General features: G+C 49.9%; 2 protein-coding genes across 2 annotated transcripts; one reads left to right on the top strand and one right to left on the bottom strand.

Annotated features, from left to right (window-relative positions):
- The first annotated feature begins 12 nt into the window (after positions 1 to 12).
- EXOSC1 (exosome component 1) lies at positions 13 to 10,007 on the top strand. Its single transcript, XM_056120663.1, has 8 exons — positions 13 to 143; positions 261 to 376; positions 1,896 to 1,970; positions 3,013 to 3,101; positions 6,801 to 6,834; positions 7,879 to 7,929; positions 8,135 to 8,219; positions 8,915 to 10,007. The coding sequence occupies exons 1-8, from the start codon at positions 113 to 115 to the stop codon at positions 9,019 to 9,021; spliced, it is 588 nt and encodes a 195-aa protein (XP_055976638.1). The 5' UTR covers positions 13 to 112; the 3' UTR covers positions 9,022 to 10,007.
- A 5,128-nt stretch (positions 10,008 to 15,135) lies between these two features.
- Positions 15,136 to 23,226, bottom strand: PGAM1 (phosphoglycerate mutase 1). The gene is made up of 4 exons (XM_056120472.1): positions 22,970 to 23,226; positions 18,159 to 18,433; positions 17,629 to 17,809; positions 15,136 to 16,104 (listed from the first exon to the last, which is right to left on the bottom strand). Exons 1-4 carry the CDS (start codon positions 23,106 to 23,108, stop codon positions 15,935 to 15,937), a joined length of 765 nt encoding a protein of 254 aa, XP_055976447.1. The 5' UTR covers positions 23,109 to 23,226; the 3' UTR covers positions 15,136 to 15,934.
- Between the last annotated feature and the right edge of the window lie 306 nt (positions 23,227 to 23,532).

Below are 23,532 nucleotides of genomic sequence, written 5' to 3'. Positions count from 1 at the left end.
GACGGAACCGGACCAATAGGCTTCTTCCTTACTGCCGACTTACTTCCGGCGCTGGAAGTTAACCAATGAAAAGTCGCCTTCGTTTTCCGGCCGCCTTGGAGCCGCGGCAGTGATGGCGCCGCCCGTGCGGTACTGCATCCCCGGTGAGGGAGCGTTGTCCGGAGAGCGAGTTCACGGGGGGTGGTTGGGACCCCGAGGATGGGGGATAGCTTCTTCCGGGGACGCGTACGCTGACGGCGCGGGTTCTCGTTCTCTCGCAGGCGAGCGTCTGTGTAACCTGGAGGAAGGCAGCCCGGGCAGCGGCACCTACACCCGCCACGGCTACATCTTCGCGTCGCTGGCCGGCTGTCTGAGCAAGAGCAGCGAGAACGGCGCGGTACGGGGCCGGCCTCCCTCCTCCTCGGCCTGTGCCTTCTCCTCGCCCGCCCCTGTGGTCGCGGCGCTTCGGGGCGGCGTCATGCTGTTCACAGTGACCGGCTGGTGCCGAGCGTTTCTCCCGCACGCGTGTGGTTCCCGCCCTGGGCCTCCGCCCCCACCCCGGTACTCGTGCTGCGGCTCTTCCGCGGTGTGGGTGCCCGAGCCTCCCTCCGGGGAACGGGGCTGCCGAAGAGCAGAGCAGGCCCGGCGTGAGCTGAGTCCGGGCCGAGTCGCCCGCGTCCCCCCGCCACGCCAGCCCGGCCTGCAGCCTCGTCCTACCAGCTTTGTCGAGCACGCCCCTCTCCGCCGCCCTTTTCATTCTGAGCCCTCTGATACCTTCTGTGGTTTCACTCAGAGAAACCCATACAGGCCCATTGTCTAAAAACGCGGGAGTTTCATTAGTTTGGGTTTGGGGTTTTGTTTGTTTGTTTCGTTTTGTTAAACTCAAAAAAAAAAAACAAAGTATTGGGGGACTAGAGAGATTGTATAGCAGGTAGTCTGCTTGCTTTGCACCTGGTCCCAGATTCAGTTCCTGGAACCCAATACGATCCACCTAGTGTCACTAGTAAACCCTGAGCACCACCAAGTTTCGCCCCCAAAGCCAAAAGAACTCGTTTTCTTTCCAGCATATAATTCGGCATATAGCCAAACACTCAGGTATATGTTTCCCTGCTGCGTTCTGCATGACAGCGGGTGTCTCCTTCCCAGGATTAGTTTGTCATTGTCCTCCCTTTGTTCTTCGATTTCCTCGAGCAGACCCAGTACCATCTCCATTGTGAGACTTGTTACTGTGTTTGGCATGCCGTGCGGGCGAGATACTCTCGATAGCTCCCCAGGCTCTCAGAGGGGCAGAGGAATCAAACCTTGGCCAACCAGGTCGGCCGCGTGCAAGGCAAACGCCCTACCCACTGTGCTATCTATCGCTCCAGCTCTAGGATTAGTTTAGCATCACTTAAACAGTCTTTGAAGGCCCAATTTAATGACGGACAGGCATAGTAGAGAAAGAGAACAGAACGAGAGCAGCTAGGTACTAGCGAACTCTAATGATTATGTGTTGGGTATCAAGCTTGAACTCATAGCTCCACAGACTGGAGCATAAGCTTTGCCTGCGGGAGACTTAGGTTTAACCCTCGTCCTGGCGTGGGGCCCTTCTGAAGCAGCACAGGGAGGAACTGGCAAGCTGGGCATAGCCCTGAGCACAGTGAGGCACTGTGCTCCAAACAAAGTAGAGAACTAATCAAAAATTACGGTAAATGATGCTGTAACCTAACAACCACATAACATTGTTCTTGTGGCACTCTTGGCCCTCTTAGCTCCTAAAATGTCTAATGCTTTCCGCTCTGAGCTACAAATAAATATGAACTCCTCTTTCTGTGACCCTAACTATGGACCAAGGCATTCAGGTATTACATTTACGGACACACACTTTAACCCCAGACTTGGCTAAAATGTTCATGTTTTGTTCTCTCTGCATCCAGCTTCCGGTCGTGTCTGTGATGCGAGAAACAGAATCTCAGTTACTGCCGGATGTGGGAACTATAGTAACATGTAAGGTAAGTTGATCCTATCTTCCTTCTTAGGACACTCCCCCAGTACTAAGAAGGGGTTTCCCCAAGTGCCGCCAGGAGTAAGCCCTGAAGACCACCAAATGTGGCCCCAAAACAGACCAGCAATAACAACAAAAAATAAGAAAATTGGGCCAGAGATACAGTACAGCAGGTAGGGCGCTTGTCTTGCGCACAACTGAACCTGTGTTCGATCCTCAGCATCCAGTTGTCCCACCTCTGCCCCTGGCTGAGGATGCCAGGAATGATTCCTGAGTGCAGAGCCAGGAGTAAACTTTGAGCACCGCCGGGTATGACCCAAAAAAACAAAACAACAAAATCTATTAAAGGCCCTCCCGTTGATTGTCGATTTGCTCGAGCGGGCCCAGTAACGTCTCCATTGGAGACTTTGTTGTTACTGTGTCTGGCATATCGAATACTCTCTGTAGCTTGCCGGGCTCTCCGAGAGGGGCGGAGGAATCGAACTCGCGTCGGCCATGTTGGCGGCGTGTAAGGCGAACGCCCTACCCGCTGTGCTATCATGCTAGTCCAAAAGTATCTAGAGAGGTGGTGATCCACTTACTATTCAATAGCTGAAGTGTCATCTTAAATTCTGTTTACCGCAGGCTTCTTTAAAAGCCTAGACTCACTGCGATGCTATATCAAAGTCTATACCGTATTATTAGGTATGATTTCCACAGTAGCTCCATTAGATAACCAGGGTGGTTCTTGTATTTTTCTCTGTTTTGTTTGGGATGCCAGGTGTTGTACACACAAAGGTTGTGTCTGCCACTAAGCCCCCTCTCTGGCCACTGGAATGGCTCATATTGCACATTATATGAGAGAGGTACAACTTAGTATGCCTTAATATGTATTCTTAGTAGGGTTGGACTACAATCCTAGTAAACCTAGATTGGGGGTTTTGGTTGTTTTTTTTTTTCTTTTTTCAGTTTATTGTTGCTTCAGTTTATTTTTATAAGCTCAGTTTTTCAGTTTATTAGCTGGCAACTGCAGTATTCTAATGCTGCTCTTTTCTCTATTCCATTAATAGGTCTCTAGCATTAATACACGCTTTGCCAAAGTACACATCCTGTATGTGGGGTCAACACCACTGAAGAATTCGTTTCGAGGAACTATCCGGTAAGTGTTCTTGCCTTCGCTTTCGCCTGCAGTGAAATTTTGGTTGAACAGGAGACTGAATTTTTTTTTTTTTTTTTTTTTTTATTTATTGAATCACTGTGGGAAAGGTTACAAAGCTTTCAGGTTTATGTCTCAGTCATGCAAATATCAAACACATTTCCCTTTACCAATACTTATTTTTTACCATGAAGAACCCCAATAAAACCCCACCCCCCCACCCCTCCCCGTCCCTGTGAGGCAGATGAATTCTAGTTAACACTCTATCTGCTTTGATTAGATTCATTGTTTCAATAAAAGATTCACCACTATTTTTTAGAGTTTACCCCCCCCCCCCAAATCAGACATGCTGAAAAAGCATTGTGAAGTGATTTGCTTTCTACAGCTGGGTTCAAGAATTAAATGTTGGTTTTGGATTTCTGCTATTTTACCTATTGACCCTGGAGGTATTTCTACTGAAAGTCAGATAGTTAAGAAATTGGTTTCTGTGTTCTAGAGTCGTGGCCGTGCTGGAACGCCGCTCGCGGGGGGCAACCGGTGGCCTCGGTAGGGCGTGAAGGGCGGAGCGAAACGCCCCCCTTCCCATGAGGTTTTAGTCGCCCCCACACTCCCGGCTCATACCTGCTGTCCACAAGGCTACCATGTGGCCGCCATCTTTCTTTCCAGAGAGGAGAGGGCGAATGGGGCAACACCCTTTCCCCTCCGGCAGACTTGATGGCCTGGATCAACGCATAGTCCGTTCACTTTTCTGCTCCAAGCTGCTGGGTTCTGCATTAAGTCCTTGTGCTTCTGGGGCCATGGCCGTGCTGGAGAGCCGCTCGCGGGGGGCAACTGGTGACCTCGGTAGGACGTGAAGGACGGACCGGAACGCCCCCCGACCCATGAGGTTTTAGTCGCCCCCACTCCCCCGGCTCATACCTGCTGTCCACAAGGCTCCCATGTGGCCGCCATCTTTCTTTCCAGAGGGAGGAGGGCGGAAGGGAGCAACACCCTTTCCCCTCTGGGCAGAAATGATTGCCTGGATTAACGCATAGTCCTTTCACTTTTCTGCTCCAAGCTTAGGTCATTGTGCTTCTGGGGCTGTGGCCGTGCTGGAGAGCCGCTCGTGGGGGCAACTGGTGGCCTCGGTAGGGCGTGAAGGGCGGTCCGAAAGGGAGACTGAAATTTTTAAAAACAATTACAGGGGCCGGAGCAATAGCACAGCAGCTAGGACATTTGCCTTGTACGCAGCCGATCTAGGTTTGATTCCCAGCATCCCATATGGTCCCCCGAGCACCGCAAGGAGTAATTACTGGGTGCATGAACCAGGAGTAACTCCTGTGCATTGCCGGGTGTGACCCAAAAAGCAAAAAAAAAAAAATAAGAAAGAAAGAAAAAAACAATTATAATTCCTACACTTTTTTCTTTCCCCTCCTTTTATTCTACCGAGGTGGTTTCCCAAAGAAATTGCTCTATGAGTTGGAATAAAAGGAAAATATGGATGAAACTAGAATTTAAAATATGGGGGGTGGAGAGATAGCTCAGTGGATTGAACACATGCTTTTGCATTAAAGAACCCTAAGTTTGATTTCCCTGAGCACTGAGCCAGAAGTAGCACCCAAGCACCCACAGCTGACACCCCAAAACTTTTAAAAAGAAAATAAATAGAAAAGAATTGAGCTAAAATGATATATTCACTGTAGCAATGTCCTCCTGTCGTTCATCGATTTGATCCAGCAGGCCCAGTAACGTCTCCATTGTGAGACTTGTTGTTACTGTGTTTGGTATATTGAATACATCACGGGTAACATGCCAGGCTTTGCCATGCAAGCGAGATACTCTTGGTAGCTTGCCGGGCTCTCCAAGTGGGGCAGCGGAATCGAACCCGACTTGGTCTGGCCAGACTGGCCGCGCACAAGGCAAACACCCTACTGCTATGCTATCGCTCCAGCCCAAAATGATATATATTGGTGTAAAAGACATTTTAGGAAGTTTAAGCCTTCTTGCTTGCATTTTTTGTTTATTTTTAGTTTCTGGACCACACCCAGCAGTGCTCAGGAATTACTCTTGACTGCATTTAGGAATCACTTATGGTGTTGCTCAGGGAACCCTCTGGGATGTTGGGGATTGAACTTGTTTCGGCCATGTTCAAGGCAAGGGCCTACCCACTGTATTCTCTCTCCAGTTCTTCTTGATTAAATTTAATAACAAACCAAAGAACTGTATAACATTAAAAATGTAGAGTTTGGGACTGGAAAGACATACAGCAGGTGAGGTGCTTGCTCTGTAAGCATCTGACGCAGCATCATATGGTCCCTTGAGCACTGCCCAGATACAGTCTAAAAATGGGGGAGAGGAGAATATGTGGTGTGGTGAAGGGACAGGTGTTGGAACATTATATGACTGAAACCCAGTTATGAACACCTTTATAACTGTATCTCACTGTGATTCAATTAAAAATAAATTTATATACGTACACATATATATGTGTATATAGTGCTGGAGATATATATAGTGGGTAAGATCCTTGCCTTGCATGTGGTTAACCCAAGTTTGATCTCTGCTATCCCATATAGTCCCTTGAACCCTACCAGGAATAATTCCTGAGCATAGAACCAGGAGTAAACTCTTAGCACCTCTGGGTGTGGCCCCAAAACAAAAATTCAGGGACTGGCATGGGCCAAGGGGGATGTCTCAAAGGATCAGAACATATGCCTTGCATGCTGGAGGCCTAGATTTGATCCCTAACACCCCTTGCCACCCAAGCACTGATCCAGTAGTCCCTGAACACCACCAGGTGTGGCCCAGAACCAAACCAAAAACACATAGGGTGGGGGGCTAGAGAGACAGCACAGTGGGTAGGGCATTTGCTTTGCATGCGTGCAACCCAGGTTTGAATCCCAGCATCTCATATGGTCCCCTGAGCACCACCAGGAGTAATTCCTGAGTGCAGAGCCAGGAGTAACCCCTGTCATCGCCGAGTGTGACCCAAAAAAACAAACAAAAAAACAACACATAGGGCAGAAAACTACTCAATGGGCTAATGTGCATGCTTTGTATGTAAGAGACCCAGATTCAGTAGCTGGCTCTGTATTGTCCCCCAATCACTGCTAGGAGTGATACCTCAACCCCTCAGCAGCATTCCAGGAATAGTTCCTGAGCAGTGCCAGGTGTGGTCCAAACCCACTCCCCTCCAAAAAAAAAAAAATTAGTGAAATGGTTGTTTTTATTTTCCTGAGGCTTCTTTGAGGAGGGAAAGGGGCTTCTGCTGAAGTGTTTAGCCCAGTATTGCAGGCCAAACAATTTAATACTCCAGCCAGGCAATGCAGTATTGTTCAGTCTATGGTGCTTCTGATAGGTGCTCCTAAGACAGCAGAGTTCCTTATCCTTGATCTGCTTTTCTTTCATCAAGGTAATGGTTCTGCTGCTCTGTGATCCAAGAATAAGAAACAGGATTTTTTTCTCAGGATGAGGACTGCTTTGCCATTCTGCTCCTTTGTTCTTTGTTCTTTGTTCTTTCTGCTCTGTTCTGCTAGGATTCTTTTTTGTTTGGTTCAGGGGCCACATCCAGCTGCTCAGGGATCACTCCTGGCAGGACTGGGGGACCATCTACGGTGCCAGGGATCAAACCCAGGTCAGGCGCTGCTCACTTCAGCCCTTCTGTTAGGATTCTACCCAGTAATTCTTTCTCACCAGTAACCAAATATTTTTTTCTTTTTTTAGCAAGGAAGATGTCCGAGCTACTGAAAAAGATAAGGTAGTTGTTTGTCAGGTTGTTTTTGTTAGTTGTAAGGGCCACACACAGTGATACTTCATGGAGGCCCAGGTAGCACATGGTGTTGGTAGTGGTGGGGTATGTGTTTGTGGTATGTGGTGGTGGTGGGTTGTGTGTATCCGTGGCCCATGGTGCTGGTGGTAGTGTGTGTGTAGCGTGTGTGTGTGTGTGTGTGGGGGGGGGGGGGGGGGAGTGGCCTGTAGTTAGAAGGTTTGTTTTGTTTTGTTTTGTTTTTAAGTATTCCAGTTAATTTCATAGATCTGTGGGAAAGTGGCATCCAGGGAAGTTTATTTCCAACTGGAAAACAGAACTCGCCTCACTTTTCTTTCTATGATTTCTGTTTGTTCTGTGGCTCTGTGAACCAAAGCAGAACTAATGTATTGTTTGGAGCCAGGTTTCCTACACACTTTCTCTGGAACCTTTTGGAGCCAACTATAGTAACTTTTGACAGAGTCACATTCCTTTCTGTGTGGTGGTGGTGAGTTGGGGGGAGTGGGGACTACACCCTGGGGTACTTAGGGCCTTGCTCCTGGCTCTGCTCAGGGATCATTCCTCACAGCATTCTGGAGACTGTAGTGGTGCCAGAAATCGAACCAGGGTCAGCTCATTACTTAGAGAGCAGCTTAGCCTCTGTAACGTCTCTCTGACCCCAGCGACGTCAGATTTTTAACTGGGTTAGTGAATTCAGAATCTTGCGTTTCAGTGATTATTCTGTAGAAGTAATAAACGGTGTTGACTGAGGGCCAGGGAAGTGGCTCAGAGGGCTGGAGCGTGTCCTTTGCGTGTGGAAACCTGGGTTTGATCCCTGCCCACCACATGTCTTCCCAAGCACCACCAGAAGCAACCCCCAAGCACAGAGCCAGCTGGAACCCAAAAATAAACAACTTGTTGGTTGACTTAAATCATGATGAATTCTTGTCTTTTGGACTTGAAAGGTAGACTGGCTCTCTCCATGGGGGCTAACAACCAGTGGTCCGTCGGTCTGATACAGAGCTGTCACTTAACCCTGTTCTTCTTTCTCCACAGGTTGAAATTTACAAGAGTTTCCGCCCAGGCGACATTGTCTTGGCCAAAGTGGTATCCTTTATCCCTGCAGACGTGTGGTCATTTGTCATGAGAAGCCATGGGAAGGGATATGGCTCAGTGGTAGAGCACATGCCTTTCGTACGAGGGAGGAGCCTCCCAGGTATGATGCTTCGCACTGAAAAACAGGAACAAATCAGGTGGCTTAGGTGGGGACAACATAAGCCATCATTTTCCTTCACCAAAATGATATGACTAGATCTCGCTTGGTGATGCACAATCCAACTACCTCCTGACCACAGCCGAAAATGAGCTCGGAGTCGTGGTGGCCCACAGTGAGGCCGGTGAGTTGGGCCACACTGCCATGTGCTAGCCTTTCCCTGTAGCTGTGGATTTGGGATTCGCACATTCCACTCCCCACCCCCATCCCTTTCACACTTTCCTTCTGTTTTTATTAGTTTGGTTTATTTGTTGGGTCGCATTCTTGGTTGTGGTTGCTGGAGGTTGCACACTTTGGCGTACAGTACAGCTCACACCGGGCACGTGGCGCTATGGATTGAACCTGTGACCCATGTCTGCTCAACAGGGGCTTAGCAACCCAGCCCCGACCCCCTACTGCGACCCTCCCTGGTTGAGGGGGCCTGGATTGTTTGTGAGCCACACCCAGCTGTCCCCAGGACCTACTCCTGGCTCTGTGCGTAGGGATCACTCCTGGGTCCCAGATGGCACCCGGGTTGCTGTATCCACGGCAGACGTCTTACCTGCTGTCCCCTCTCTGGCAGCCCTCCCTTGTTTCTTATTGTTTGAGGGAGTGATAGCAGTGTGGAACCTTCCTACTGAAATGACAGTGATTTTTCCGTAGGTCTAGGGGAAAGGCAGGTTCGCACCTTCAGTCAGGTGAATAAACGGTTCTCTCCCATATGAGATGCAGATCTCTGGAGAAGCCTGGTGCCAGTTCTTCTGTACCCTGCTGAAATCTGGGGGAAATGTTTCAGACATATGTTCGGGCTCCGCTCCAGCCGCATCTTTTCCCTTGCAGGTGTCCAGATGGTTCCTATCAGCTGGTGTGAGATGCAGTGCCCTAAGACACATACTAAGGAGTTCCGCAAGGTGGCCCGAGTGCAGCCAGAGTTCTTGCAGACTTAAGAAACCATTCTGTACCCACGGAGCAGGGAAACTGTTTCCAAGACTACATGCATGCAAGTAAAGTCTTGGTGCTGTCATCCTTATTCAGACGTATGGGCTCAGGGCCCCGAACAAGAATATAGTGGGTGGGGCTCTTGCCTTGCATGCAGCCTGCCCAGCATCCCATGAGGTCCCCTAAGCACAGCCACGAGTAATTCGTGATTACATAGCCAGAAGTAACCCCTGAGCATCACTGACTGTGGCCCCAAAACAGACAAAAACCCAGCTCATGGGTCAGCCGGGCCCACCTCCAGAAAAATCCACCAGAAGCCTTCTTTGTAGGTGGGCGTTTTTCTTTTGAACATTTCAGTGAGCTCCATTCTCTCCCAGGGTGAATGTCTTTCTCTGAAGAACCAGCAGACAAATTACATTCTATGGGGGAGAGCCTATTTGTTCTAACAGTCTTGTAAATATGTACTCTTTTTTGCTAAAACAAAGAAAACTTTTCTATTAAAAGTATGTTAGGCTTCTGTCGTCTTGAGCAGGGACCAGAACCTAAATGGTGTTCTGACACTCCGAATAGGGATTTTACCTGGGGTGCCCATTAACAGACGTGTTCCAAAGAGCGCTCGCTTGCAGGCCAGAGTCTAGTCTCCACTGTTTTGGATATTTGGTGTTGTGTTATATGTGTTTCACCTTAACAAGTACTGATTGTGAGCAGCAGGCTCTGGACCCAGTGCTTGACACAGTCCTTTCGGGAGATTGCAGTTAAATGAAAATTCTAAAACTTATTACAGTTGAACATTGAATTACAGGTCCCGGAGATAGTGCAGAGGGTAGGGCCTTGAATTACTGACCTGAATTCGGTCCCCAGTATCCCATCTAGTCCCAAGGCCTGCCAAGAGTGATTCCCTGAACACTGCTGAGCGTGGCCCAAACCTCTCCCACCCACCCCAATCAAACGAATTAACAGAGGTAACGTACTTTCTCAGGTTTCATCCAAATGGTGACATGAATGTGGACAAAGTTGTTTTGACTCTTGGTTTGGCATCTGGAGCATACCTCATTAAAAATAGGATTTTTATGAGGAATAAGTACATCAAAGTGCTCAGTATATTCTAGTATTCTAGTTTATTATGTATCTGGTAGTCTTCTCTCACAACAGACCTATGGTACCCTAGGCTAGATACTTAGGTGTGGTTGGTTTTAGGGATTTGTGTGTTTTGGGGTTGTTTTAGGGTTTTTTTTTTTTTAGGCTTTTCCATCACACCCAGCAATAATCAGGGGTTACTCCTGACTCAGCACTCAGGAATTACTCCTAGTGGTGCACGGGTGACCATATGGGATGCCGGGGATTGAACCCAGGTCGGCTGTGTTGGCAAGACAAATGCCCTACCCGCTGTGCTGTCACTCCGGTTCATGGTGTAGTTGGTTTTAATAAGTCCCTAATTAACAGGGATCTAAAACTCCCTTATAGACAATGCCTCCGAGGAACCCCTGTACCATATCTTTGTACATGTCTCTTTTTTTTGCAAGACAGATAACCTAGATGTGGAATGCTGGATCAAAGAATAAACACATTTGGGATTGTAGAGATAGTACAGTGGGTAAGGGACTTGCCTTGCATGTTGCTGACCCATGTTCAATCCTTGGCATTCCATATATTTCCACTAGGAGTGATTCCTGAGTGCAGAGCCAGGAGTAACCCCTGCACGTCACTGGATATCGCCCCCAAACAACAACAGATCCTCAAGAATAAACACATTTTGGGGCTGGAACGATAGCACTGTGGGTAGGGCATTTGCCTTGCATGCGGGCCAACCCAGGTTCAAATCCCAGCATCCCATATAGTCCCCTGAGCACCGCCAGGAGTAATCCCTGAGCTTCACCAGGTGTGACCCAAAAAGCAAAAAAAAAAGAATAAACACATTTTACTGTTCTTTCCATAGCACCAAATCTAGCAGTGCCTGGAGGCCACTGCGTCCAGCTAGTGCTAGGGGATAGGACTCAATGTATTGGGGATCAAACTCGGTGTTTCACGTGCTGTGTGCTTTTGCTCTTCTACTTGCTCTAGCTCCCTGACGTCCAGTATACATAGTGTGGGTGGAGGGACTCCCAAGCAGTACTTAGAAGACCTAGAGTTACTCCCAGCAGTGCTTGGTCAGTCAGGCCATCAGTGCAGGCGAGGGCCCCAAGAAAGTGCGCTGCTCGGACCCTGTGATGCCAACAAGGTGGTTCCGGAGATCGAAATTGGCCTAGCTGGCATACTGTGTCCCTGATTCCACATTTTAAATTGATTTCGCTCTCTCCCCTTACCACCTTGCAGGAAGATGCTGTCAGTTGATCCTCTCAACAGTGTTGGCTATTTTACTTCTATTAGCTCTATAAGAAAAGTGAACCTGCACAGGGGCAATCGTTTCCACACTTTTTAGTTTGTTTGATTTAGATATTTTCAGGGCATCAACCAGAGGTTCCTCCTGCAGTGCTAGAGCTTTTGCATGCCAGTAGAAATGTGTGCCAGCAAGCTCTTGAAGCTATCTCCCCAGCCTCCATTTCCAGTTTACAAAAGGTGGGGCCAGAGAGATAGTGCAGTGGATAGTGTGTTTACCTTACATGCAGCTGACCCAGGTTCGATCCCTGGCATCCTACATGGCCCCCAAGTACGACCAGGAGTAACTCCTGAGCATAATTGGGTGTAGCCCAAAAACCAAAAAGATGCTGTCAGTTGATCCTCTCAACAGTGATGGCTGTTATACTTCTGAGCTTAGTCACAGAGACATCCCGGGGCAGAGCAGTATTCAAGTCCAGGGCGGTGTGACCATGAAGCCCAGCCCCCTCTCCTGTACTCTGGTGCTTTCTTTCTCCAGATACTGAGTAGAAGCATGACCAAGAAGCATGCAGTTAGAGGCTGTCCATATCGACACTGCTTCATTCACTATGGACGCTTGTTGGACATTGCTCATTCGTTCAGTAAATACATGTTGAGCTGCTTACTCAAGCTTAGCTGCTCCAGGAAGTAGGGCGTGAACATGAACAAGATAGAGCCCTGTGGACCTAAGTTCTAGTGGGGAAAGCTGAGTAAAACAAATAATTTCAGGCCCTGAAGAAGAAAGGCATCATCTAGTTTAGTATTTGAAACAGCTGGATATTAGGGCCTGCTCACAACAGAATAGGTCATCTTTTTACCCATAATCATCCGTTTTGGTTTATTACATGTTTTATGCCAGTCTCCAGTGCTAGCCTGAGCTTTTTATTTATTTTTAGGCCACACCCAGCAATGTTCAGGGATTAATCCTGGCTCTGCACCTTGCCATGCTCTGGGGACCATATGGGGTGTGGGGATAGACTCCGGGTCAGCTGGATACAAGACCTTAGCTGCTATCCTACTGCCCCGGCCCCTAGCCTGAGCTTTTGAGATAGGATTGTTTTAGCTAACTTTGAAGCCCCGTTACCTCCTATCTTAACCTAGCAAAAGCCCAGTAAAATCTTTACTGAATGTAGCCAGAGCTGACAGACCAGGTGTGCTCAATGATGCTGAACAATGAACTGATCTGAAATTGTCTCTTCCTTGCTGAATAGTGCTTCTCATCAGCCTGGACAGCTAAGTTTCAAAACTCCCTGTAAAGGGGACCAGAGAGATAGCACAGCGTATAAGGTGTTGCCTTGCATGTGCCTGACCCTGGTTTGATCCCCAGCATCACAAGGTCCCCTGACTATTGCCAGGAGTGATCTGTGAGCAGAGCCTGGAGTAAGCCCTGAACTCTACTGAGTGTGGCCCAAAAACAAGCAAAACTCCTAAGGCTTTGAAAGAAAAAAAAAAAAAAACAGAAAAATGCCTTAGCTCCTTGCTAAATGTGAGGGTAAAGGTAAAGGTAAAGGTAAAGGCCCTCCCGTTGATCGTCGATTTGCTCGAGCGGGCCCAGTAACTGTGAGGGTAATGAAAAAAATTCAGTAAAAGAATTCTGGAAAATGAATTGAAAATCAACTGTACAATGAATCTGAGATGTTTATGGCATCACCCATGTTGCATTTCTCAGGCAAAATAGGGTTGCCAATGGAAGCAGTTTGTTTTCCAACGTCGTTTACCTTAAGCCCTTCCTGTGTTCTAGTTGAATCTGTGGGTAGAAAGTTGGCCACTGGAGCAGAAAGTCACTGGGGTGGACCCCTGGACCCCTTAAGCACCAGTGGGGAGGCCCAGAAGTTGTGGTGGGTTTGTGTTTTTTCTTAAGTCCTTGATAGCAGTGTTGATCTCTCAATGATTAAGTGATGGTTTCGTTATAGTCCTGCTAGAAGGCAAGAGTTCTAGTCAGGACTCTGAGTGTCAAGAAATGGAGACTACCCTAAAATACCAAATGAGGGGCTGGGTGTTTGTCAGAAGTGATCCCTCAGTTGCAGAGCCTCAAATCAGCCCTGAGCACCACATGGTATGTTCCTCCCCCAAGGAAAAAATAAATAAAATTATGTAGAGCATAGAGCATTATTAATCTGAGTTGTTCCAGTCTGACTTAGTTGAAGAGCATTTGGTCAAAAGGAAGTAACTGAGTTTTGGTATGAAGATTCAATGTGGGCGAAACAAACTTCCCACCATGCTGCCAGACATCAGTCATGAGGGTCTCCCTAGGGATATTGTGTAGACAAGTGACAGAAGTCAACTTGGAAGAGATGCTCAACAGTCTTAGAATTGGGGAGCCGAAAAGTACAGTGGGTAAAGCCTTATACATGGACAGCCCAGTTTGATCCCCAGTACCCAATATGGTTCCCTGAGCACTGCCAAGCATAGCTCAAGAAAAAAAGATTTTAATAATTGAGAAATTCATACTATTAGTTGAACCAAGTCTTTCTCGACTCCACTACTTAATAGTGTGTTTTAGCAAGCGTCTCAAACTCTTGGGCTGTTTCCTTTCCTGTGGTTGTTCCCAGATCTTCCAGAGGGCCAATCAGGATTAGGCATTATGTGTATCACATTATGTCAGTGACTGGCACACATTGGCCAGTGGTGTGTGTTACTTGCTCCTACAAAGAGAAGCATTCTGAGCTCCCATGTACCTTTTAGGGGAGGGGGCCCCCAAATGGTACTCAGGGAACCTCGTAATACTTGGCCCAGTGCTCTTTGAGTCCAGCAGTGCTGAGGTCACCAAGGCCACACAGTCAGGCGACCATTGGGTTCCAGCAATCAAAAGCAAGGCCTCTTCTGGGGCTGGAGCTATAGCACAGTGGGTAGGGGTTTGCCTTGCACGTGGCTGACCCAGGTTCGATTCCCAGCATCCCATATGGTTCCCTGAGCACCATCAGGAGTAATTTCTGAGTGCAGAGCCAAGAGTAACACCTGTCTGTACATTGCCAGGTGTGACCCAAAAAGCAAAAAAAAGGTCTCTGAAAGCCAGGCATACACTCCAGCCCTCTTATCTAAAAGACCTGAGGGAGAAGGTGAAGGTGAGCGGTGCTACTTAAAATTATGTCCATTTCCTCATGTATCGAGTCATTTTATGAGGTAGTATATAATTTAGTTCATTAGCTGACTAATAAAGTTTTAGAGACTAAAAGCTGTAGATCAGGTTTATACATTAATAAAAATGGAGACATTTATATTTGAGGGGGTGGGGGGGGGTGGATGGTTGTGTTAAGGATTGAACCCAGGACCTCACAAGAAGTGTTCTCATAAATCAGCCCCAGGAATGCTTTTTAAAATCTGGGCCAGAGAGCACACAGAGTTTAAATTAGGTACTTGCCTCAACGGCTAATCTCATGGTTCAATCCCCAGCATATATGGTTCCTCGAACACTGCCTGATTAAGGCCTGAGCACTGACAGGTATGACCCAAAAACAAGGAGAGACTGGTCCACACACCTCTTATTACTCAAATACTAGAGACCCAGAATTTGACTTTCCGGTCAAGGGGGACTAAACACCACACCATCTTCTAAGCGGGAGATGGACAACAGGGATGGGGCGCTTAGCCAGCACAACCAGCCCTATATTCTCCCACCAACTACACTACAAAAATAAGCAGCTGACATGAAAGTGGTGACTTGTCATCCTGAAGCTCTTAACCTGTGATATGTCGCTGAGACATTTCGAATGGAATATTCAGGGTTTCCTCAAGCAAATGGAATATTACTACACATCACACAGAAATATTGCACATCACTCCTTTATTATACTGATCTGGAAAAGATTTAGTACAGTTATGCTCAAATGAGTACCAAGCAACTGGAACATGATTCAGATATGAGACTGAAAAGACACGCTTGGACATGGTCAAGAGGCATTTCACTGACACAGAACAGGGAGGCAGGGGGACTAAACCCGGCAGGAACAGCCCTGTAAGAAAGGTCAAGGGGCCTCTCATGCCAGTGAGGAATGGCTTATCTTTTGATGACCAAATGTGTGACTATTTCAACTGCCACTAGAAAAACCAGAAGGGTTTTTGTTTTGTATTATGTATATGCCTATACTGATCTTTTTGTGAAAGTAAATGCAACACAAAACATTCAGGATTGATCCTAGTCCTCTGGGGTCAGGGAGGAAAGGTTTATTTGACTCACCATGCAGATGACATTCACCTTCCAGTGGAATGACTAGAAACCCCTCTCCCACACGCAACACAGTCAGGCCTCAGTACCATTCTTCCTCTGACTCCAACTCTTCCTTAGTAATAAAGCACTAGCAAAGCCCCGAGTTACTACTCTTGGCTCAGTCATTCCTTGGCTTGGCCTGACGACCCAGGCCCCAGAGGAGCCATTCTGACTTGACTGTATGAAGGGAGTGGGTGCAAGAGACAAGATGGGGAAGATGAATTGGGAGCCACTGACCCCCAACTGCAGCTACTACCGACGATGCCCAGAGATGTGGTCAGTGCGAATGTGCAAGGGAGAGGGACAGAAATGGAAGGAGGACAGGGAGGTGTCGCGGGAACTGGTGCGCCTGCTCGCCTTCACTTCTTGACCTTGCCCTGAGCGGCCACAGCCTCCATGGCTTTACGCACGGTCTCTTCATCCCCCAGGAACTGCATGGGCTTGATGGGCTTCAGGTTCTTGTCCAACTCGTAGACGATGGGAATACCAGTTGGCAGGTTCAGCTCCATGATAGCCTCCTCAGAGAGACCTGAAAATACCACCATGATCAGCCACACAGATGCAGCCCATCACCCCCATACTGCCTTTCCTCAGGATACGGCGTATGTACCCTAGTAGATGGGGGTAGGAATTAAAGCCCCACTTTCTGACATTTGTGGTAACAGCAAAGACTAGTAGATCAGTGACCCAAGGAATGCACCTAATAATGCAGCAAATACTTCTCAGTCCTTGGGAAGCAAAAAAAAGGGGGGGGGGGGGACTAGACTAGAAGGCTCAAAAGGGTGGGAACAGGCTTTGAATGGGGGGGGGGGGGGCGCCTTGGATCTTGGATATGCAGGGAGTGACTCAAGAATACTCCAGAGAGAAAGGTGTGTCACGGATCCCATTCATTCCCCAGAGCCCAACGAGGTGGCAGGACCGCATCCGTCTCCAATGTTCTGTATTTCTCCAGTCTGTCCACAGCCAGTCTGGGAGTTACTCTGCTTTGCTGGGTCTCTCCCATGAATGAAGGAAGCATGCAGGTTAGGAAAGAGCTCAGCTGGAGCACATTCTTCGAAGCTTGGAGACTTTTTTTTTTTAATTACACCTGGTGCTCAGGGCTTATTCCTGGCTCTGCACTCAGGGATCACTCCTAGTGGTCCTGAGGAACCATGAGGTGCTGGGGATGGAACCTGGGTAACTACATGCAGGGCAAGCACCCCACCCCCATTGTACTATCACTCTGGCCCCTGGAGCACATGCTTTGTTTTTGGACCATTCCTGATCTGCACTCAGGAGTCACTCCTGGCAGTGTTTGGGGGACTAGGATGCCAAGGATCAAACTTGGATTGGCCACATGCAAGACAAATAAATGCCCTTCCCACTGTATTCTCTCCAGCTGGAACACATGATTTGTATGAGGAACCTAGGTTCCATCCCCAGCACGTATGATGCTTCAAACACCACAGGGAGTAACCTCAAACAGGGCACCTACAGTACCAATGGGTGAGACTGGGAAAAAAAGGTGAAGGTAATCTCTTTTCCTCTTCAAAAAAAAAGAAAAACTAGTATGAGTAGGGTGATAATTCAAAGGGCTGAATGCAGACATTGCATGCCCAAGGCTCTAAGTTTAAGGACCTGGGTTTAATCCTCAGAGCACCTCACCCCTAAAAACAATCCTGGGGAGGCTCAAAGTAAGTAAATCAGCATTATCTGGTTCTTTAGGCCCTGAGGTAAAACTTTCTAAGGTGAAAAGAACCGAGATTCACAAGTGGAACTTTGTGAATCTTTTACCATTTTGTGACTGAGAGGATTTTATCAGCAGATTCAACCCTAGTCAGAGATAAGCTTTAAAGAGTCTCTGAATCATGTAGGTGCCACATGCAGCTCTGAATCAGATCTGGAGCAAGCCCAGGCGTTTCTACCTACGCCCAGGGGTCTGGCTGCTCTGCAGAAGGTGCTCTGAGAAGAGTAAAGGATGTGCCCACAAGGCATCAATGCCAACTGTCTCTAAGGCCATGAGCACACCGTGGCCTTCTGCACTATCCCTCCCGTGGCCCCGTAGAATACCTACCCTCCAGATGCTTGACGATGCCCCGCAGGCTGTTGCCGTGCGCTGCGATCAGTACCCGCTTTCCCTCCTTGATTTGAGGAACGATTTCTTCATTCCAGAAGGGCAATGCTCTGGCAATAGTGTCCTTCAGGCTCTCGCAGGAGGGCAGCTGATCTTCAGTGAGGTCAGCATACCTGCGGTCCTAAACAACAACAAAAACCCAGCCCCCACCCAGTGATGAGCAGACCCACCTAGGAAACGGCTTCATGATTGACCCTTACCACCAAATAGGTCCAGGGGCCAGACGAAGTGACCAGCAGAGCCCTGGGTACAGGTGTGATCATCGTCCTGCCCCTCCCGCCCCTGGTACACACTACCAGCCAAGACTCAGCAGTCGGAGGAAGTGAAGGTCACTTGGTGGACAAACAGGACTGTAATGAACTTTGCTGGGGACACATGGTGAGAAGGGTGAGTAGGCAGACATGACACCCAGGGTGCCTCCCAGATCCCAGGCCCCTGGTCCCGCGAGCCACGCCTCAGCCGGTGCCTACCTTGCTGATGGTGCTGTAGAAGGGGTGGTCAGGCTCCATGGGAGGTGGAGGGACATCGAAGGAGCGCCTCCAGATCTTCACCTGGGCCTCGCCGTGCTTAGCAGCAGTTTCCGCCTTGTTGAGGCCGGTCAGCCCTCCGTAGTGCCGCTCGTTGAGGCGCCAGGTCCTCACCACTGGCAGCCACATCTGGTCAATGGCGTCCAGCACTGTCCAGAGAGTCCGGATAGCTCTCTTCTGCACGGAGGTGAAGCAGATGTCAAACTCATAGCCAGCATCTAAAATGAAAAGATTAAAGCGATCAACTGGGAGTCGGGGGGGGGGGGGGCACATGGGGCCCGGAGCGTGTCCTAGCTCTGCCCAGATCTGCTCTCAAGCCCAAACTGTCTTACACATCCATCTTCCATAAAGGAAGTCCAAACCATTTCACCATATATTTTTATATGTGTGTGTGTATATATACACACACATACACACACACACACACACATATATTTTAAAAAACTCAGGAAAAACAAGAATATTCTGTAAGGGAAATAAAATGTATTGACTGATGCTGCACTTCACAACATGCCTCCTCATGAGTCACATGTGACTCATCAAACCCAATGTACGATCAGCTAAGAGTGATCTGTGCTTCTAATCCTAATTCCCAGAATGTTGTGCCTAATCACACTCTAATAACATATTTCTGCTTCAGTTTCTTTGAAGAATATTAAAAACTTGAGCTCTCTTTAATCTTTATTGCAGGCTTACCCGTCTCTCACACACTGAGCTAAGTACTTTATTTGGTCTTAGTAACAACCCTCATAACCTATTTCATCAGATAAAATGAAGACAACAAAAATTATCCCAAAATGCCCTGACACAGAGGCAGGGTGAGATGGGGGGAATGGAGGGTGGGAGGGATGCTGGGACCCGTGGTGGTGGAGGATGGGCACTGGTGAAGGGATGGGTACTTGACCATTGTACAACTGAAACCCAAGCACAAAAATTTGTAAGTCTATAACTGTACCTCATGGTGTTTCACAAAAAAAAAAAAATTATCCCAAGTTCACAACCATTGCTGGTTCTATGTACCCCCCCAAAATTCTACTCATAACCACCATTTCTAGCTCCCACCACCATTTTTTTTTCAGGTCACACTGGGCGGTTCTCATGAGTTATTTCTGGCTCTACGCTCAGGAATTACTCGTGAGGGTACACAGGGACCCATACAGGATGCTGCAGATCAAACCAGGGTTGGCCACAAGCAAGGCAAGCCCTACCCACTGTACTATAGCTCTGCCCCACTTTTTCTAATTGTAGCAATCTTGGTGTTTTCATTAGAACTGTTACTTATAAAAGTAGTGTATCTCTCAGAGCTTGCACCCAGCAATGCCCATAAGACCATCTGGTGCCAGGTTTATGAAGCCTAGGCTCCCCGCACGTTTCGCTTGCACTCAGCCCTGTGAACTCTATTTCTCCAGCCCCCAAAAGGCTATTAACAACCTGTACACAGCAGGAGCTCCTTAGGGATGCTGTAAATTTTTCGGTTTGTGGCATGAGGTCTTATTTTCACTGCAAAGTGTGTGAACTGTGGGCTGGAGAAGTAGTTCAAAGGGTTAAAGCACACACTTTGCATGTGGGAAACAGGTCTGAATCCCAAGCACAGAGCCTGGAGTAACACCCCGATCCCCAGCACCCACTTCCTCTCTGCTACTGTTCCAATACTCGCCTCTTCCTGAGGACCTTTAAAGGACCATATCGCCTTAGAACCGACTGTTAAGCTTCAGAGTAGCCACCATGCAGTGGACAAAGAACAAAGGCTATGCACAGTATGGCTCATCCAAACAGTCTACTCTCCATACACAGCAGGTAAGGATTAGTGGGAACCAAGAGTGAAGCTACCCAATCAGCAGACCCAAGCTGCACATTTCAAGAGGTTAATCTCCCCGTCACCACCCCCTTCCATTTCCATGGGGACCTGGCCCTTTCCTTACAGAGTCGGGAAAACACCTCCTCTCCCAACTTCAGCACAAACTTTCCTGGGCACTGCCCCCTAGCAAGGCCGCTAAGAGCAACTCATGTGAGATAAATGAAACTACAGACAGGGGAAAGGGAAAATTAATCACCAAGAAGCCCATGTCCCCCTTTTTGTTGTTCTCAGGCCACACCTGGCAGTGCTTGGTGGCTACTCCTGGCACTCATTCAGGGATGGCTCCAGGCAGTGCTCAGGGGACCAAACGGTGCCAGGATCCAACCCAGGTCTCCAGCATGCAGAGCACGTGCTCAGCCCGCTGAGTGCTCTTGCTCACTCTCTCCCTTCCTCCTCAACACACCCATCTTTACCCGTGAGGGTAATGCCATCGCTAGACCTCAAGGCAAGTCCCAGCAACTCCAGTGCCACCTTCTCTCTAACCGCCCCCCACCCCCCAAGCCAGGGAGGAGTGACACCCCCATAAAGGCTGAGTCACTGGGAAGCCACTGTGCTTCCCTGCAATTATTTCCATCTTCACATTGCATAGGTCCCTGGAGAGAAAGCAGTTCCCCCAGGACTCTTCAACAGTGACTTTCACTGGCCTGAAACAAAAGCAGGAACCCAGGACATTCCAGAGGAGGGGGGATGAGCCAGGAGTAAAGCCTGAGCACCACTGGGTGTGGCCCAAAAGCCAAAGAAAAAGAAATTGTAAAGCCCTGGAGTGCAGAGACAGTCTTATGGCCCAGGTTCATTCCCTGGCACCATATAGGCCCTTAAACACTGCCAGGTGTAACCTCAGACCATCTTTCCTCTCCCCCCCAAAAAACATGTTATAGCCCTACATCACTTAAAGCTTTGGTATTTTGGGTCTTTTTTTTTTACACCATTAGCTTACTCATAATGTTATTCACAGTTATCTTCATATTTAGAACTCTTGTTATTAGTCTCTCTTAAGTGTATCTTCTAATATATGTGATACAGATATTAAGATTTGAGGGAGGGGGCTGGGTTGATAGTACAGCAGGTAGGGCGTTGTTTGCCTTACACATTGCCAACCCAAGTTTGATCCCCGGCATTCCATATGATCCCCTGAGCCCGCCAGCAGTGATTCCTGAATGTAGAGCCAGGAGTCGGCACTGAGCACCGCCAGGTGTAACCCATAAAACAAAAAATAATTAAAAAAAAAGAAATATTTGAGAGTTTTGCCATATCTGGCAGTGCTCAAGGACTACTACTGGTTATGTGCTCAGGGATAACTCCTGACAGTACCTGACGGACTATGTGGTGCAAGGGATCACACTAGGGTCGGCCACATGAATGCCTTAACCACTGTGCTATCTCTTGGATCCTAGAGAGTAAGATTTTCAAGTGACTTTTCCCTCCCTGGGTAACACCAAGCAATGCTAAGGGGCTACTCCCAGCTCTGTGCTGAGGGGGAAGGGGGGTTCTCCTGGCAACACTCAAGGAACCACACCATGCCCAGGACTAAGGGCTGAGCACCACTGGGTGTGGCCAAAGGGGGAAAAAAAGCATTATTTTTAGAAAGATTGCAACTATTTATCTTTAGTTGCCTCTCAGGATGGAAGCTAGAGAAAGGGGCCGAAGTGATGTAACAGCAGGTAGAGCGCTTGCCTTGCACACTGCCCAACCCAGTTCAATCCCCGGCACCCCATGTGGTCCCCAGAGCCCACCAGGAGTGACCCCTGAGTGCAAAACCAGGTGTAAGTGCAAGCACCATCAAGTGTGAGTTCCCCCACTCCCCCAAATAAATAAAGAATGAAGAGAGGAGCCAAGTCCTGCTGGGTACCAGTCAGGCTTCCCTGACCCTTCCACAAGGCTCCTACGGATGGTCTCAGCTACACACAATGGCAACGGCAGTATTCTGTGCGCTGCAGGGGACAAGCGTAAGCAGGCAGTGTGACTTATCACACTGTCACTTCCACCTTTGCCCGGCCGGTCCTTGGCCAGCTGCCTTACCCACTCAGTTCCTCGACCTATCTGTTACTCAACCCCCCAGATTTGGGGCCAGGGCGCTGGGCTTACGAATAAGGAGAGATGACCTTGGACAAGTCATCGCTCCAGCCCTCACTCTCCCCAATGCTAAACCAGGCCCAGGAGGAGTGGGGTGGTTGGCTGGGGAGGAGTGGGGAGCGGGGGAGTGCCGGAGAGGGTCGACTCCCGACCACCCATTCATTCATTCATTCGTTGCACAAGCAAGCCCTTGTGGTTGCACTCCGGGTGCACGGCTTGTGGAAAGCTACAGAACAGCCCAGCCCTCAGGACGCTTGTGGATTTCTCTGCCGCACGTCACTGCCCGGTGCCCGGCCTGGGGGGGTGGGGGGAAGCGGGGGAGGGGCCGCCCGGGAGGGGGGGCGGCTCGGGTGTGTGTGTGTGTGTGTGTGTGTGTGTGTGTGTGTGTGTGTCTGGGGGAAGGGGAGCCGGCCCGGCGTGTGTGTGTGTGTGTGTGTGTGTGTGTGTGTCTGGGGGAAGGGGAGCCGGCCCGGCGTGTGTGTGTGTGTGCGTGTGTCCGTGTCCCCGGGGAGGCTCAGTGTGTGTGTGTGTGTCCGTGTCCGTGTCCCCGGGGAGGCTCAGCCGTCCCTGGGGCAGGCTCGGTGCCAGTCCCAGGAGCCCGGGCACGAAAAGCGGCCCCTGGGGCCGGCCCGGGGTCCTCCCCCGGGTGACCTTGAGCGAGCCGACCCCACCCTGCACCCCACACCCCGCACCCCCTCATTCCGGCCCATCTTCCCCGTCGCAGGCGGAACCCTGCCGTGACGTCCTTCGCCTCGGCCTCCCCGGGGAGGGCGCAGGCCGGGCCCCCCGCGCCCCCCGCGCGCGCCCCGCGTCCCGCGCGCACCTCGCAGCGCCTGCCCGCCGCGCTTGGCCTCCTCGTGGCCCGCCGGGCTCAGGTCCGCGTCGTACCAGCCGCTGAAACGGTTCTCCAGGTTCCAGGCGCTCTCGCCGTGCCGGATCAACACGAGCTTGTAGGCGGCCATGACGACGGCTCGGGCTGCGGCGCAGACTGGCGCTCGCCGAGATTCCCGAGCGGCGGCCCGGCCCCCGCGCGCGCCTGCGCACACGCGCCCCGCGCCCGCCGCCCGCGCCCCGGCTCGCGCAAATCTCTCCAGGGTCGCGGCCCCGCCCTCCACACGCCCGCTCTGCGCCTGCGCTCCGAGGAAGGGGTGGGGGGAGGGAGCGCGCGCGGGCGGTGGCGCGCATGCGCGCGCGGGCCCGGGTGGCCGCGCATCCGCCGCGCCCCGCACGGAGCGCACGTAAGCGCCGCCGCCCCCGCGCTCCCGCGGCCCCATTCATCGGCGCGGTCGGCGGCGGCCCGGCCCCGCCCGCCCGGGCGCAGGGCCGAGGCACGCGCTCCCGTTTCTCATTTGCTCCGCGTCCCTGGGCAGGACAGCAGGTCCGCTC

This window comes from Sorex fumeus, unplaced genomic scaffold, assembly GCF_029834395.1.
Source record: "Sorex fumeus unplaced genomic scaffold, SorFum_2.1 ptg000043l, whole genome shotgun sequence".
Classification (NCBI taxonomy): domain Eukaryota; kingdom Metazoa; phylum Chordata; class Mammalia; order Eulipotyphla; family Soricidae; genus Sorex; species Sorex fumeus.
The sequence above is the reverse complement of the archived record's forward strand: the minus strand, read 5'-3'. Positions and strand labels throughout refer to the sequence as shown.